General features: G+C 38.2%; 1 protein-coding gene across 1 annotated transcript; it reads right to left on the minus strand.

The window, feature by feature from the left end:
• Window positions 1-4,073: 4,073 nt before the first annotated feature.
• On the minus strand, window positions 4,074-7,179 carry LOC110887660 (ATPase 8, plasma membrane-type; the record flags this gene model as incomplete). The annotated part of the gene is made up of 6 exons (XM_022135238.2): window positions 4,074-4,371; window positions 4,513-4,753; window positions 5,820-5,958; window positions 6,054-6,112; window positions 6,445-6,612; window positions 6,715-7,179. Coding segments are annotated over 4 exons (747 nt in total), but the record flags the coding sequence as incomplete, so codon positions are not given.
• Window positions 7,180-19,088: the final 11,909 nt, after the last annotated feature.

The raw sequence follows: 19,088 nt of genomic DNA on the forward strand, positions 1-19,088 counted from the left end.
TTGGAGTGATTTCCTTACCTTGACGATTAACTCCATACCCTTTTTTTCTAAAAAAAAAAAACAAAACGACATCACCAACGAGTTAGGGGTGATTCCCTTACCTAGGTGATCGTTACCAAAACGCCTCTTCAAAATATCTTATTATGCAAACTCGATCATATTTTATACCCAAATTGTTTATCATTATTCAAAATACCCACTCATACCGATTTCAAAATGCATTGTTTTATCAAACATACTTCTTATTCTACAATCTATTTTCACTCAACTCATATACGCGAAATTCATAATCATGTCTTAAAACGTTTTATTGCTCGAACTTCAAAACCTTACGAAATGCTACCTATCAATTTAATCGGCTCAATGAAACTCTTGCCCATGAACTTCATATTCGACTTAATCAATAAAACATGCTCACCTTCTACTTTTAATCAAAATCCAACCAACCTTTCTCAAATACTTATAAGATCTTATAGAAGTTATATGATTGTTTTACCAAATACCATTTTCAACATCAACAAATCATTTGTTAATTTTTTTTTAATCACTAAGTCCTTTTGCTAAATTTCTCTTCTAAGGATCCTAGTTTTCACAAGAACCTCCTAAATTCATAATTTCTTCTTTGATGAAACGAACTTACTTTTTAACGAAAACCTTTTTTCCTACACCAATTTCAAAACACGTGGGCTAGAAGACTTCATGGGACCGACAATCTTCAACATACGTAAACTCTTTTAAAAAAAAGTAGCATTTCATTCATTACAAAATACGTTATGCTTAATCAATGAATACTTTTACATTTACAAACTATATTCTACCTTCCAATTCAACTCAACCTATTTTGATTCGATAAACTCGGCATTCGCTTAAACAACTATACATGCACATCGTCATACACGTTTTAGTTGATATCTCGTGATAACACCATTTATATCGTTCGTATCTACATACTTAGCCTTTCTAATCCGCAATGTCTCAACGTACACCATATACGCAATATTTATTTTTCATACCTACACCTATGTTCATACGTTTTATGCTTGTACTCATACACATACTACTTATACGTTTTACGCTTCTGCTTGTACACATACTACTTACACGTTTTATGTTTATGCTCATACATACATGCGTATTCATACTTAAACTTATGCTCATACTTTCATCCTTACTCATGATTCATACATTCGTACCTATACGAGAGCGTAACCTGAGGGATTCGCTTGCGTGGGTCCCACACATACTTAAACATGGACTTGCTTATATACTATATTCTTGTACGTACACATTCTAAACTTTTTATGTATACCCCGATTCATACACAACTAGTACAAGCTATGCGGATCATGCGACGATCAAGATAATCGCGGGTGCACACGGGATTATAGTGATTGGCTCATGAAAAACCATAGAGTGTACTACTATGTATGGTAAGACACGGAACGTAACATGACACCGAACACGAAACGGACGTAATGTGGTCAAAACATGGTGGATACGCCGCAGGTACTTCCTATACATAAGTGTTTTCATCATGTTACCATACTTTCGTAAGACGTGCCATGAGAAATTCAGTGTTTTGCAGACCTTTTAGACCTAATACAAACTTTAAACAACTCACAAACGCATTATATCCGATTATCCACGACGAGACCTTATCCTTAACACTACTTTTGTCTATCCGATACTTATGCTTTTCTTATACTCATAATCGTTTATTAGATCAATCGTTCACCCTTATACCTCAATTATTCTTCGTTGTCTCAAATTCCAAGGCCTCAATTTTAAACAATCTTCTTCAGTTTGTAGAAACCCTTTCAAGTCTTCCTTCTGAACAAATTTCGGGACGAAATTTCCTAAAGGAGGGGAGACTGTAACGCTTCGTGCTTCCGTAATTCCTTGTTTTTATAAAATTCAGGTTCGTTTCCTATTTTTAGAGACGCAGTTGAAATCTGATCGAAAAATGGTTTAAAACGGAAAACTACGCATTTTTACGCACTTTTAACGCTACTAACAAACGAACGTGACCAATAACGAACATCGGCATTATTTCACGTATTTAACTTTAAAATAATATAACGCGCCATTTTACGAAGCTCGTGTGCGAAAACGGGTCCAGAAACGCAATTGGGCCGCTAACGGGCTTTAAGCCCAAGCCCACTTAACCCACTTAACCTAGCTATTTAAAAGAAGGAAGCCCTAATCCTTTTCAAATCTTGCAGCCGACATCACACACCCCTTCTTCCTTCCCGATCTTCCGGTCACCGACGCCGCATCTCCGACCGGCTGCCGATGACGGGTTTCTTCTCCGACGAACTCCCAAGCACCTCTTCCTCCCTCTCCACACCACAACCATCTCCCTCTCACCCCAAATCTCACTGTTCTCTCTCTCTCTCTCGCGTATCGGCCGACGGCCTCGTTACCGGCAACCGTGGATGGCGACGATGATGATGATGTTACTGTTATTGTTGGTGATGACAAATTGATGATGGTGATAACGAAGATGGCAGCGCCACCTCAGACGACAACGGTGGTTACCGTCTGTCTTCCAGCGGCAACCGTTGAGAAGTCACGGCACCGACAAACCTTCGACAAAGCTCCGTTCGGTTCAATTCAAGGCTCGAGCCGCGGTTCTAGTTTGTGTTCGTTCTGATTCGGTTCAGGTTAGCCTTGATCCTGTTTGGGTCTTGTTTTCGTTCCGGGTTTAGTGTACGGCCAGTTGGGTGACCGGCGACGATAGTGGTACCTGCGGCTCTGGTTCCGGCTTGGCTCGAGTCTCGACTCGAGTTCCGATCAACATCAGTTCGGGTCTGATGAGTTCACGGTAACACCCCCCTGTTTACTTCTAATTTTATTTTATTTTTAAAAGTCCGTTGATGTTTGTTCGGTTGTCTGATTCAGGTTCGATGTGGTTTCGGGTCAGTTTCTGTTCGGGTCAAACTTGGTCAAGCCTGGTCAACACACGGTCAAATCGGTTGACTGATCGATACGGGTTAAACATGGGACTCGGTTTTAAAATGCGCGAATACTAATTATATTGTTCATGTTTAATTAACGTTTAATCGCGGAACCAAATTATATGTAATTTTAAAAAATTCTTTTTTCTTTATTCACATAGAAATTATATATTTATACATCGTGTTATTGCTTGGTTATTGTTTATTTCAATTTTGAACATAAATCGACAACTTTAGTTGTCGGGATTGTCCAAAAACAGAGGAAACTCTGCCCGATTTTCTTAAAATTCCGTAAAATGAAACGCGTTAGTTTATAAAACGAAACCTATCAAATTCGGCTAATTTTTATAAAATAGATATAAATGTATAATTATTTTTATCTTATTATTATTGTTATTTTTTTAACATTTCAATAAAACTTTTGAAGGAATTAATTTTGAAATATTACTTAAACTATATAATATATATATATATATGTATAGATTTACATTTATATCAATTAGATATACTTTAAATCCCACTTCAAATCCTCCGTCATAATCCAGTTTACTCATGCGCCATCGTTTGCCCATATAGGGTGACCGCGGTGTTTCATCCTCCTAATCTCGTACACTCGTCAACACTTGGATAATCGGATAAATTAGCAATTATGTGAGTATACTCGTATTTCCCCCTTTTTACTTTTACCACTTTTGGGATGTAACATGTTTACTTATCAAAAACTTACACATGAACATTTTGCTTAAACACATGAACATTCCTATAACATGCTTGTATACGTGATGGCTTGATACTTTAAACTTGGGTGATTCTTATGTGTTGAACTTATCATTAACTTCGTACGAGCCTAACCGTGACATATGTAGCGCTATAGGATTAACGACCCGCCCTTTATCATCGGTAATGTCATGAGCATATTGCGTTTTCTTGGTTTGATATGTTAGACACATGCCATGTTTAAACGTTTATCTTGAATCACATGCTTGCCATGAGGAATTGTTTAAAACTTATCTTTTACTATGTATGTATTATGTGCGTTAGGTGTAATATATTTTAGATGTACTAGTGGGAAACCCGCGCGTTGCGGCGGAGTCAACGATATGTGACGAAAAAAAATACACATCAAGATTACCCGTTTAGTTTCACTATGGGATCTCAAGCCATCAAACAAAGCCCTTATCACCAATATGAGCCTAGTTGCAACAGATAACACCATAAAATGTTTGATTTCAAAGAAACTACATAATTGATTGGAACAATAAGCTAAGAGATCGTCTAAAATTTGAAATCATTCTGCCTTGATAAGGGTGTGAATAGTTGTATCACGAATCATCTAGCACATGTACAAGACTACAAGCATCCTTTCTCGAGGCAAGTCTTGGATGCAGGCTGCTGAAATAGATTGCTGGTAGACCTGGACACAACCGAAATTTACAAAATATAAATCTTTTATTAATCTATATTGTACAATACTGACCTAAGTATGCATACATTGTAAAAGACGCAACTCTAAAAACTACCTTATTTGTTTCTATAACTTGAAGTGTGTGCTTACCACTTCTTCTGTAGCAACGCCAACATAACTGCCTTATAAGCCAACCACAAACTCATTGTCATCAGTCCTGATGCATCCTATGTCAAACCCTTCCCATTCTCGATTCTTAACTGATGAAAATTAATATTAATTGGAAAGAATTGTCAATTCATATCCATTTAGTTGTTTCGTCACCAAAAGCCTTGAAATCAGCAGGTTTTGTGTATTCGTAAAAACCTTTTACCGGAAAATATTGTAAAAGCTGCAAAAAATACAAAAAAAACAGACTTTTAGCGACGACGTTATCACCGCTAATGGTCATCAAGTAATAGTGACGAAACTCTTTAGTGAGGCCATATTAGCGACGAAGTGTCGCCCCTAAAGGTGTTACAACAATAGCGGCACCATATACCTTTAGCGGCGACAGCCGGGTCACCTTAATTAAAGCTCAAATTATAGATTTGATTATTCAAAATCTGATGAATAATTGGTGTAGTAAAAAAGTTAGCAATATATTCAAAATCCGAATTCTTTCCAAACACCCTTCTGTGTTGTATTTAAGTTGCAAACTTATATATTAATTTTCAATTAAAGGTTTCATTTGAGATTCAACACTACTAATTAAGAAACCATCGCAATTTTCAAGAGGTTTAACAGTCGTTTAAACCATCATCGCAGCTGATTTTTGTGATCAACAAAAGAATAAAGGCTAAGTTCTATCTCGTATAGATCGTATATGGCTAGTGATTTTTCTCTATAATATATAAAGAAAAGTTGGTTAACCAGATGACCGACCATTTGATCACACAAAGAATATAGAACGTATGTGGCTAGCGATTTTTCTCAATAATATATAAATAAAAGTTGGTTAACCAGATGATCATTTGATCACACAAAGAACGTAGAACGTACGTGCTAATGATTTTTCTCTATACTATACAAATAAAGGTTGGTTAACCGGATGATCATTTGGTCACACAAAAAACGTACGTGAATAGGAATATTTCTGTAATATATAAATAAGGATGGTTAATCCGATACTCATAATCATAGTTATAATCATAATCTTCTAGTTTATGCCTATTTAGCACCGTGGCAGTTAACTATGGCGGTTTTTATGCCTTCACGAGAAGGTTAGCTCTAGCCATACACGCGTCTAGCTATTGAAGAGTAAGACGACATTCTTTTTTCCAGTTGAAGGGACAGATTACCACTATTGAAATTGACAACTTCAAAACACATAATAAAAAGAAAGAAATTTGTAGAGAGAGATCACATGTATAATGATGGTGGGAAATGAAAGTTTGCATAACCATTAGAGATCTCACCTTCAAGGCGATTTTGAAGAAAATATTAAGTCCACCAGCATTGTAATACGGTTGAAGAAACATCACTACAAAAGTCCCATCAACTCACCAACTACAGAGCCATATTTTGGGCCGAAGAAGTAACTCTGGAGCCCGATACCTGCAAAATCCAAATTTCTGTAATTCCCGAAAGGCAAGTAGGACCCTTGTTTCAAGTCAGCAAGTCAGCAACTAAAATATGAACATCCAGATTACCCTGGCCCACCGCCATCTGATCCCTTGCATCTCTGCAAAATCCCAGTCTGCATATACTGCTAGAAGTGTAGCCAATATTGCATAAAACACACAAATGTTAAACAATTATAACTTTTAAAAACAACTCATATCTAGGGGTGTTAAAAAACCAAAACCGAATCAAAACAGTTAACCGAACCGTAACCGAAAAAACCGATCCGAATAACCGGTGTTCGGTTTGGTTTTTAACAGAAACCAAACCGAATTCAATTCAACTGAATTTGCTCAGGCTTGCATATTTGTAATTCGGTTTGGTTTTTGGTTTGGGGTACAAATATTTGAAAACCAAATAAACCAAATAATCCAAACCCCCTGGTCATATCAAAGAGATGTTATGGTAGCTGGTACTTACTATCTGAGCTAGTACGAATGCGAGCATGAGCAAGGTGCTAGGGCGCTCGAGGAATGACCAACTTTGAGATCTCGTCATGAGTGCTTGACTAATGATGCGCACTTGAAGGTATAGCGCTGGGGTGACCTCATCATCATTTCCAACAATCGATCGAACACCAAAAAGCCTCTGAACATAATAGACTAATAGTTATTTCTTGTCATGTTCATTTCTCTAAAAAGAACTTTGTATAATGAATGAAGAACAAAAGATAAAATGTTGTCGACTTACGGGGAAGAAGTCGGTTCTGGAGGATAGCCAAAAGAACAAAACAGTAACAAGTGATAGATAAGTCCCGAGGACGATACCAGTGGCGAAAATCTCATTGACCTTCCACGAGTCGGGAAGTGGTGACGGTTTAACCCGGTCAGTGGAGATCGTCATGATGGTGCTATCGTTAAGAATAGCGATGACAAGAATCATGAAAGACGAGAAGTCAAACCTCCATATGACAACAATGAGCATGAACCCCGTCACAATTCGGATGGTGATGGAGACTGCGTAGATTGTGTAGTTTTTCATTCTTTGGAAGATGGCTCGGCTTGTTAGTATAGCTGCGACTATCACTTTAAGCCCCGGCTGGGTCAAGATAATGTCGGAGGCACTCCTGGCAGCGTCTGTGGAGTCATCCACTGCTATACCGATGTCTGCTTGCTTGAGTGCTGGTGCATCGTTCACACCATCTCCCGTCAACACTTATATCCTAAGAAATGAAGTTGAGTATTTTTCTGATCAACACAATTGATGGTAAACTGGTAACTATATCAATAAACATATATTAGTCATTAGTAATTAAAAAGGGTCAAAGAGTTTATCACTGACTTACTTACTTATCAACACCGCCTAAAACAGATAGAAAATGAGTAAAAGGTCCTCCCCAATGTCCTCACTTTCTTAAAACAACGTCATTATTGTCTCCACCACCACAGTAACAATTTCAGTATGCTCGTGTACAAAAACAAAACAAATCAGTCTGTTATTTATCCCGCCAAATCAGTCTGTTATATATCCCGCTTAACATTCTATACTTTATTAAACTTTATATTGGAAGCAAAACAAAACAAACGTCATTATTCTCAATCGAGTGTTGAAATACTCAGTTTCAGTTAATCTTAAACTTTATAATGGAAGCAGCTTATTTTAAACAGTAGATAAAAATATCAACATTATTCTTCGTCCATACTCCAAAAACTAAAAAAATAGTTTATTTGATTTAAAAAACATGATAGAGCAGACAAGAATCTATTTAAATCCTTCCATGGCAGGAAAACTATATAACACACAATTAGGGGTGACCTATTTTAGGGTAACTAAAAGAAGCCCAACAAACCAGCCTAACCAGCCCCAAAACGCTAGAAACCTTACCCGAATTTATAGTAATCAAATGTGAATCGGTTCTGAACTTTAACAGTCTTGGGTCTCGAGCCAGTCCTCAGCGTTTACTCAAGTAAAACCAATTTCTTAAACACAGACCCAAGGTTAAACCAAAAATCAATAAAATTACTGGAGCAATACAAATTACCTAGTTTAATTAATAAAAAGATAATAGAATTGCACCAGCCAAGAACAATTAAACACTTGCAGAACAAAAGGGTACAACTTAAAAGTAATTTTACTTGCAAAGTTTGAAAAACAAAGTGACTTTTTAATCTTGAATCTAAAAAATAACTACAAATCATATACACTAAAATGAAAAATAAGATGCCATGTTAACATCTTTGAAAAATAGCAAAAAGGATAACTCGCTAATAACCGTAATATATATAAGAGACTTCCTTTTCACCATAACCATTTACATTTAGATTACCTATTCAGTGATGTTATGAAATGTATAATAATACCTTTTGGTGATGGCATTACCTAGTGCATATATCACAAAATCCATAAAAAAGAAAAAAAAACTTTGATTAATTTGCTTCCCAAGTTGGAAAGATCATCCAGTGTTTTTTAACACTAACTCTATAATTCAATTATAAGAACCCAAGAGCAGTGACACCCAATTCATACATCGCACATCCAACAAAAAATACTCAATTTCATTGAATAATTTGCTTCCCAAACTCCAAAAAATCACGTTATACCCTTTTCAATCACCAAAACCCCACAAAAAAATCCAGTCTTTTTTAAATTCAATTGTAGGGTTGTTTTGTTATAAAATAGATTATCTAAAATACATAACAAAATTGTAAATATCAGCCTGGTGCAATTTAACATATACTCCATTCCATTAATCATGTTATACCAACTCTTCGTAAGGTGAATACGATTGACGCCTCAATCTTTAAACTCATACCTTACCCTAAACCTGTACAAAGGAAAGCAAACAACAACATACCTGGATGTTGCCTTTGATTCCAATTTCCGATCTGCAGGCGTGGTTTGAATCAATGATTTGTGCCTGATTTCAATGACGTCTTTTTAATACATGGGATTGTTGCTAGAAACGGACGGGCAATTGAAGCAAAAACGATTGGATTGCATAAATTGATGATCGCAATTAATAAAGAAGGGCTGATTTGAGGAAACACTGAAGAATCATTGAATGGAGGGGCAAATATGGGAGGAGAGGATGAAAATTGGGGAAATTAGTCATGACTGGATATGACGTCTTAAAAATTATGGGTGAAATTACAATTCTAGACATAGGAAATGCTTATATATAGTATATAGATAATTAAGCCCTTTTACACTTTTAGCCAGGTTTTACATTTATAAAACACGATATTTACTAACACTAAACACACATATGGGCAAGTGCACACATCGTGGACGTAGTATAGTGTTGGTAAGATACCGAGGTCGTCCAAGGACATAAGAGCTTTTAATACCGGTTTATCCTCAACGTCTAATCAAATCAAAAAGTGAGAAAAATGTTTTAAACTAAGAAAAATAAAAACTAACTAAATGCTGAAAAATAAAATAAAATAAAAACAGATAGACAAGATGAATCACTTGGATCCGACACGTGTATTAGTATAACCTTTGATTATTTTCGCACTTTTGCACTTGTTTAAGAGATTATCTTAGTTATTGTAGTAGGCCCCTCTTTTGAAGGCGACGTTACCCTCAACCCAGTAGTTTGAGTCAGCAAGGATACAATCCTAAAGGGTCGGATTATTGAAAGATAATGAATTAAGTTATTAATGCAAATTGTGGTAGGCCCCGCTTTCGGCGGTGACGTTACCCTCGGCTAAGTAGTCTGAGTCAGCAGGGATACAGTCCTAAATAGTCGGGTTATAGTATTAATAGTAGTTAACTTATGAGGGGGTCAAAGAGTTTGGATCCCCGCCATCCAATACCTATGGGCATTGAAGGAGATCCTACTAAATTTGACCCAGGTCCCAAGCAGGACCTCTAAACGCTGAACAAGGGCAAGACCCTTACCAAACCGTTCCCTTAACCCCCGACCAGGTAGCCAACATACCTCCATATAGACCGTGGAGATATGAATGGTGAAAATCTTTTATTTTATATAGACAGTAAAATAATGCCAAGACACCACAGACAAACGATAAGGAAAGATCACATTCAACATAAGTAACTAGTTATTAAAGTCATTAATACAAAACCAAATAAAAAGTGCAAAAGATTAAAAATAAAAAGTATTATACTAAACACTTGTCTTCACCAAGTGATGTAAGAGACTTAGGCAAACATGGCCTTGATTGTCAAGAACTCTTACGATCAATCTTGGATCCCGAGACGACTCACACACTCTATGATGGACAATGGATGATGGTGGTGGATGATGGTGTTATGGTGGTGGTGGGTGGTGGATGAAGTGTGAGAGAGGTGGTGTGCCAAGGGATGAGATGGAATGAAACCAAGCACCCCTATTTATAGGCTGAACAGAAGGCTGGGCACGGCCCCGTGTCCGCTGGACACGCCCCCGTGCCCGTCTGACACTCTCTCTCCTCATTAATTGTAATTCGCAATTACAATTAATGCGCCTGCTGTACTTTCACCACGCCCCCATGCCCGCTGGACACGGCCCCGTGGTGGGCAATGGAAGCTTCTATAAGTTTGTCTTTTATGCTGCTTCTTGGGCACGGCCCCGTGCTGGCTGAGCACGGGGCGTGTTCAGACTTCTGCTTTCTCTTCTTTGCTTTGGAGGATGCCGTTGAGGGTCCGGGCAGCATACTTTTATTCCTTTCCTTGTATTTATGCTAGAATTAGTTGTCTTTTTTGCTTCTTTTGTGAATTTGAGCCCATTTCATCCTGAAAATACAAAAGGAAGACAAAAACACTCTTTTTCCAACATTAGTACTTAAAAAGGGTTAGTTTTATGCCTTAATTGATGTGATTTATATGTTGCATTTTACACACATCAAATACCCCCACACTTGAACTTTTGCTTGTCCCCAAGCAAAACTCTTTAAATGTGGCTTACACTCCCAAATGGAATAGGTAGAAGAGAAAGTTTTTGGCTTGTCATAGAGTGTCGGGAATCCAAGATCTTTTTAGGTTTTATTTTTATTTATTTACAATCCTATTCGTTATGATTTATTTAGAACGTTTCATAGGATAAATTACTTATTCGGGCATAGCATGCCTTATTAAAATTCCATTTATATACAAGTTCACGTACCTCACGGGGGATCACTCAACACTCGGCCGAAGGTGTATTTTTAGTGAATCACTCGAGAGCGGCATGGAACTTACGCCTTCCATAGGCTTGCCAAGCAATCAATCCTCCTCCTTTTTAACTTTTTACCTTTGTAAATATCAAGAGGACTTTTTGGGTGAAGGGTTAGGCTTGGGTTAAAGGTGGGTGGTTGGGTTAGTGGTTAGTAAAAGGGCGAAAATCGTAAAAAGCGTCGGTTCTCGTAACACACCTTGTTTTTAGTGACTCTTTATTTTGAAGTATTTTTCAAACAAGCTTTTACTTGTAAAGCTTTTGTTTGTTTTTAACTTCATCATTTTTCATTTTTTTTTAGTCACATAAGATAGCGAGCTTGCGAAAAAACCGAGCTTGTTACTAAAATAAAGGGTGAAAAATAAAAAAGGGTTTTTGGTGGGTAAAAAGGTTTTTAGGGTAATGAAATGAAAGGTTTAGGCTCAAAGGGGCTAACTAGGGGGATTTTGGGTAGGTGGTAAAAAAAAACGAAAAATAATGGTGTAGAAAGAAAAATAAGGTTAGTCCTAATGCCTCCATCACTTACTTACTTGGGTTTAAGTTGGTAAGGACCGGGAATGTATCGTCGTGGCAAGTTCTAGAGTTGTAAGAACCAAGCAGCTATTCACACAAGAAACGAAAAATGAGCATTTAGTCTGAAGATGTAAATTTGTATGCTCAATAAAGGCTCAAAACTCACTTTTGTGGGAATGGGTTTTTAATGTGATCAAGTATATATAATCGAATTTTTAGCTAGACTTGTTATGCCGTTTCGTAATTTTCTTATGTTGGTTCTTTGTTATCACGACGCTATCGGTTGTAAATTTGTAAAAATATAACCTTTTTAGAACTTGTTATTCCCAAATTAAACCAAGACAAGTAAAAAAAAAACGAAAAGTTTTTGAAAAAATTTGGGGTGTTTAGCGGTTCCAATAGAGTTTTGTGTAAGGCTTGTAATTAGGACTTGCAAAATTCAAGGTTTTAGCATCCCCCCCACACTTAAATTACACATTGTCCTCAATGTGTCCCAAAAATAAGATTTTCGGTTGATTAGAATGTGTAAAAGTGGGTTAAAAAGCAAAGATTTATGTTACTGGCATCCTGGACACGGCCCCGTGGTGACCGGGCACGGCCCCGTGGTCAGGTGCCAGTAACAGAAATTAAAGAAATAAGACAGAAGCCTGGACACGGGGGCGTGTCCGCTGAACACGGCCCGTGTCCAGTTACCTGAACTGGGCGTTTTTCTGCAGGGGGCTCAGCACGGGGCCGTGTTGGTTGGGCACGGCCCGTGTTGAGCCTTCTGTGATGGAGATTTGTGTCGGGTTGCTCTGTTCTTCGTGCATGGGGCCATTTTTCTCGTTCCCTTTTTTCATCCATTACCACCATGAGTGTGTTTTATTTATCAATAACCATCAAACCTTAGAAACCATCATATCATTGCAAACATAGAGATACATTTCATAAAAACTAAATACGAAAATACATAAATATTAAATCATGGAGTTCTAGCCCTATGTTTTATTTTAATTAGCAAAATTTCCAAGAAGCTACTAATCTTGGTTAGATAAGGCTTTTTAGAAACTCCTTCTTCCGGGTGTGGTTCCCCTCACATGTCGGCGAGCCACTCCTCCACCTCCCTTGGAAGGAGAAAAGAGGGCTCATTTGCATTAGTTTGAGGAGTTTCGATTTCCGCTGGAATTTCTTGTGGGTGTTCCATGGGAGGTTCCGCGGGAAAGTCTTCCCACCCGGTAGGGTTGTTAACCCTGAGTGCTAGGTTCCAGTCTTGTTGTGGAAGGACTGGTTCCATTGGGGGTGCTACAAGAATGTTTAACCTTTGGTGCAAAAGGTTAATTTCTTGGAAGCTACTTTCGAGTCCCACCGTAAGATCGTTAATACGGTCAATCAGGACCTCCTCTACTAACGTCATTTCGTCGAGAGCTTCCCTCAATGCTATCACATAGTGCACAAGCGTAGCTTCAACGGAGGGCCTTCTTCCCCTTCGGCTGTTTGATGAATGAACGGATGATGTTTCGCTATTTTCACTCGCCATTCTACGAAAAATAAACCGAAAAACAGTTTACGTGATGAAGCAGTTTCTGGACACGGCCCCGTGCTCATTGAGCACGGCCCCGTGTTCATCTTTCTGCAGAATTTCGAAGCTAGGAATCTTGGTTTTTTAAGTTACTTTCTGAATTTATGTAGGCCTTTTGGACATCAATAACTTTAAACAATGTTATACAACATGTTTTTACCAAGATTCCATGAACAAAACTCATTGTTCCCTACCACAAAGGTTGAAGAATTCAAACTTTTGATGGTAGTTCTTGAAGAAAGATGACAAAGAAGGAAATGGCTAGAAGAGGAAAGGACAAGATGGGTTGTTGGAACCTTCTTTTAGACTTGCCTAGGATTGTTTGAGAGAAGATTCCTTCAAATCTCTGTCCCAAGTTGGTCCAAATGTGCAGAATTCTTGGCTGCATTTATAGAAAACGACAGCCTTCTGGACACGACCCCGTGTTCGCTGGGCACGGCCCCGTGTGCAGGTAAGATTCTGACACAGTTTGTCCGTATTCTGACGTTCTGATCAGAAGAGAATCTTTTGGTGAACACGGGGGCGTGTTGGCTGGGCACGGCCCCATGTCGAGTGGACTTTATCTTTTTATGAAGTTGTCTAGTCTTTTTATGGGACTTATCTGTTATCGGGTGGTTCTTAATTTGTTGGAACAACCCCAAAGTGCCTAAGATACCTTAATTGTCCTATACTAAGGCGAGAACGCAAGAGGTTATCGGTGAGGGTAATTCCTATTTTCATTCTAGGTGGACAAGTCCAACCCTTTCCCGGGCTCTCGTTAAAGAAGGTGTATGCCGAATCGCTCAGGTCTATGTATGCATCGAACGAAGTCGATGGGGAGTCCTTCACGGCACAATCGGCACAGGGACGACTATCGTCCAAGTCTTTTCTAGGTATGAAGGTATTTTCGGGAGCAACGAGGTTGTCGGAATGCGGTTCCAAGATTTCCTCATGGTCATCATCTTGGGGCGGATCAATAAAATCCTTCCTAAGTTCCTTTGACCAATTTAGAATTAGTTCTTCTAGTTGAAATAACTCGTCAAGGAGCATTTCCCCTAGAATATCTGGCTGGTTGCATTCGAGGGAGAGATAGTGCTTATTTTTACTTTCGCCCCTCTTAAGGTTATAAGGAATCGGTGGGTCTATATAGTGGGGCCTATAATTTAGAAAATAACATTTTAATTCTTCATGTTCGCCTCCACATAATCGACACCACATACCATAAGAGTGCCGAAAGTAAAAAGAATTACTATCACTCATGTTTGTGTCAGAAATTACCAACCGCCGGGATCTAACGGTTATGTTTTCAGTAAGAGAATCTTGGGCACGGGGGCGTGTTGAGTGGACACGGCCCCGTGTTCAGCTTACTGTCTGACTTAAAACAAGATTGCCAGTTCCAATGATTGAGCACGGGGGCGTGTTCAGCGGGCACGGCCCGTGCTGAGCTCTGCAGAAGCTAAAAAACTAAGAAAAATCCTAAAAATTAAAAAGAAAAATAAAAATATGATTAGGCCGTTGATTCCTAACTTTCTTAAAATCCTTGTGTCCCCGGCAACGGCGCCAAAAACTTGATGTGCGTTAGGTGTAATATATTTTAGATGTATAATTAAGCCCTTTTACACTTTTAGCCAAGTTTTACATTTATAAAACACGATATTTACTAACACTAAACACACATATGGGCAAGTGCACCCATCGTGGACGTAGTATAGTGTTGGTAAGATACCGAGGTCGTCCAAGGACACAAGAGCTTTTAATACCGGTTTATCCTCAACGTCTAATCAAATCAAAAAGTGAGAAAAATGTTTTAAACTAAGAAAAATAAAAACTAACTAAATGCTGAAAAATAAAATAAAATAAAAACAGATAGACAAGATGAATCACTTGGATCCGACACGTGTATTAGTATAACCTTTGATTATTTTCGCACTTTTGCACTTGTTTAAGAGATTATCTTAGTTATTGTAGTAGGCCCCTCTTTTGAAGGCGACGTTACCCTCAACCCAGTAGTTTGAGTCAGCAAGGATACAATCCTAAAGGGTCGGATTATTGAAAGATAATGAATTAAGTTATTAATGCAAATTGTGGTAGGCCCCGCTTTCGGCGGTGACGTTACCCTCGGCTAAGTAGTCTGAGTCAGCAGGGATACAGTCCTAAATAGCCGGGTTATAGTATTAATAGTAGTTAACTTATGAGGGGGTCAAAGAGTTTGGATCCCCGCCATCCAATACCTATGGGCATTGAAGGAGATCATACTAAATTTGACCCAGGTCCCAAGCAGGACCTCTAAACGCTGAACAAGGGCAAGACCCTTACCAAACCGTTCCCTTAACCCCCGACCAGGTAGCCAACATACCTCCATATAGACCGTGGAGATATGAATGGTGAAAATCTTTTATTTTATATAGACAGTAAAATAATGCCAAGACACCACGGACAAACGATAAGGAAAGATCACATTCAACATAAGTAACTAGTTATTAAAGTCATTAATACAAAACCAAATAAAAAGTGCAAAAGATTAAAAATAAAAAGTATTATACTAAACACTTGTCTTCACCAAGTGATGTAAGAGACTTAGGCAAACATGGCCTTGATTGTCAAGAACTCTTACGATCAATCTTGGATCCCGAGACGACTCACACACTCTATGATGGACAATGGATGATGGTGGTGGATGATGGTGTTATGGTGGTGGTGGGTGGTGGATGAAGTGTGAGAGAGGTGGTGTGCCAAGGGATGAGATGGAATGAAACCAAGCACCCCTATTTATAGGCTGAACAGAAGGCTGGGCACGGCCCCGTGTCCGCTGGACACGCCCCCGTGCCCGTCTGACACTCTCTCTCCTCATTAATTGTAATTCGCAATTACAATTAATGCGCCTGCTGTACTTTCACCACGCCCCCGTGCCCGCTGGACACGGCCCCGTGGTGGGCAATGGAAGCTTCTATAAGTTTGTCTTTTATGCTGCTTCTTGGGCACGGCCCCGTGCTGGCTGAGCACGGGGCGTGTTCAGACTTCTGCTTTCTCTTCTTTGCTTTGGAGGATGCCGTTGAGGGTCCGGGCAGCATACTTTTATTCCTTTCCTTGTATTTATGCTAGAATTAGTTGTCTTTTTGCTTCTTTTGTGAATTTGAGCTCATTTCATCCTGAAAATACAAAAGGAAGACAAAAACACTCTTTTTCCAACATTAGTACTTAAAAAGGGTTAGTTTTATGCCTTAATTGATGTGATTTATATGTTGCATTTTACACACATCAATGTATCAAACTTGTATACTCGCCTTTGCTTTTGCATTAAATTATTTTAAACATGTTACAGGTTGATGAGGATGATGCTAAGAAAAGAAGCAGCGTTGATGCCTAGATACACATATAGACGTTAGGGTTTAATATGTTGTATCAATTTTGTTATGTTGTCATGTTATTTTTGTTAAACTTGTTGTATTTGAATTTCTTGTAATGTTGACAATTCATCTTATGAAATGAAATCGGATTATTTAAATACTTGTCACAATTATTAGCGTTATGATGTCTCGAGCAATCTTCACACTTCGTCTCATCCCGATGTTTCCGCCATTGGTTGGGGTGTGACATTATTGCATTGGCCTATGCAGAGTGTTTTAAGCAATATAACAAATCTGGTTTTAACATGAGTAGTGAATTCAGCAGAGCTTTATAAGTTTTCATTATTCGTTCCATTACTAGAGATTTATGGGTTTTAACCGGGGTTTATAAGCGCCTGTTTATCAGCAGTGCAATATGGCAACTTGTTTGACACTCCTGAGGAGAATAGGACACGCTAGTCTAGTCCTGCCAACAGCATGGCTCATGATCTGGATCTGATCTGATCCATTTACACAATCCAACAGATTAAAAACTTGATCTATCGGATAAATTGCTAAGCTTAGTTTTACTATACACCTTTAAACAGGCCTCTAGTTTTCGCAATTCCAGTTAAACGCGATGTTAACTCAGCATTTCGCTTTTTAAACGTCCTTACAACATTAAATCAAAAGTGGTGTGTGTATAGCCTGACCCATGATCAAATAAGTTAAGCACCAATATAAGTTTTCTTTTTTAAACAGCTAACTCACACACCCTCTTACCTACTCCTAAAAGTACATCACCACGACTAAACCCTCAACCACTTGGGAAAGAACACATTCACTACACACCTTGATACCGCTAGTCTATAGGGTTTACTAATGCCCAAATAACAACAAACAAGAGTTAGTAAATCGTTAAAACCAAACTGAAATAAGAACCCAACTTACCCAATATCTATAAGCAACAATTTCAGCAGGAGTATTCTAAGGAGGACAAGACCCCAACGCAACGCAATGCAAAATCATAATTCAAATAACTTTTGTAACCTAAAAAAATGCATGATTGTATAGATTAACAAAGAAAAACGAAATTAAATCCACAAACAGCTATGCACTTTCGTAAATTAGATTATTGCAGTCTAACAATCCCTAAATTTCACGAGAATAGAATGATAAACAATAAAAAACGAGATTAAAATCCACAAACAGCGATACAATTTTGTAAATCAGATAATTATAGTCGAATGATGCCTAAATTTCACGAGATAATACAAAGAATCAAAAGAAAAATCGTTTTAGGTCATAAAACACACATGATATGAGAGTGTTGGCGGTGAATTCAACTACTTCGAGCCTCTGGTGTTCGGATTTGCGGATTGAATCTCAAGAGTTTACTTGATGAAATCATACAAAAACGGTTGTAAAATTTAGGTTTTAACGGATAAATCGATGAATCGATGAATCGGAGATAACCTAGGGGGCCCACCTGGAGGATCGTCGCCACCGTCTGAAACTCGACGATCTCGACGGAACGGAGGGGGGCGGCGTGGAGGGACGAACGTCGCCGGCTAGAGACGGGTTGAGGACGGGTAGCATACCGTCCAGCCTAAGAATAAGGGTATGTTAGTAATTTCACACTTAGTTAACAACAAAAACTAACTTCCATCCACACCAGGGACTATCCGGGAACGAAATTACAAAAGTTGGGGACTATAACTGTAATATTAGAAAGTTAAGGACTAAATGTGAAAAAAGGGCAAACCACAGGGACTATCCAGGCATTTATCTCCTGAAAAATCAAGCACTAAACTAAATATCTTTGCATTTTCAATTTATTTTCATTCCACGTATATTTTAAATTACCAGTAGTTTTTCATCAAATCAATCCTCACTTTTGTTCAATAAAATCAATAACATATATCTTTATAAATTTTTTTTAAAAAAGGCTATTGAATTTTAATAATCCTAAGTATCACCTGTTGGCCGATAATAATTCCAACTTAAAATTTTCAATCCAGCAATCCCAACTTGTAAAACAATAGTAGAATATTTTGTTTCTGTATATTACATTCAAAAAAATTACAAGAAAGAGGCTAATATAGGCTTACAAGATATACAAAATAAGGAAGGCACATTATTCAAGGAGCTAAATATGTACAACCAATAATGTGATTAGGTGGTAAACCCGGTGAGTGAATCATGCAATTTTATGCTCACCCTCAAGTTGGAGTGTGCAAATTTCGCATGCCCAGCTTGACAAGTAAGAATTCAAGCTGTTTTGATCCTAGTGCGTTGGTGAAAAGCTCGGTTATCTGCGTTGGTCAACATGAGATGGTTCGATTTCTTGTGACATAATTCGTTCCTTGACAAAATAACAATCCATCTCAATGTGCTTTGTCCGTTCATGGAAGACGGAATTGTTTGCAATGTGTCCAGCCGCTTGGTTGTCATAGTAAAGGGTTGTAGGTCCATTTTGTTCTGCTTCAAGATTCTTTAGGAGCCATTGCATCCATAGAACTTCACTAGTGGTAGTTGCCATGGCTCAGTACTCTGCTTTAGCCGAAGATAGGGAAACAACTTATTGTTTCTT

The sequence above is a fragment of the Helianthus annuus genome, chromosome 8, assembly GCF_002127325.2.
Source record: "Helianthus annuus cultivar XRQ/B chromosome 8, HanXRQr2.0-SUNRISE, whole genome shotgun sequence".
In the NCBI taxonomy this organism is placed as follows: Eukaryota; Viridiplantae; Streptophyta; class Magnoliopsida; order Asterales; family Asteraceae; genus Helianthus; species Helianthus annuus.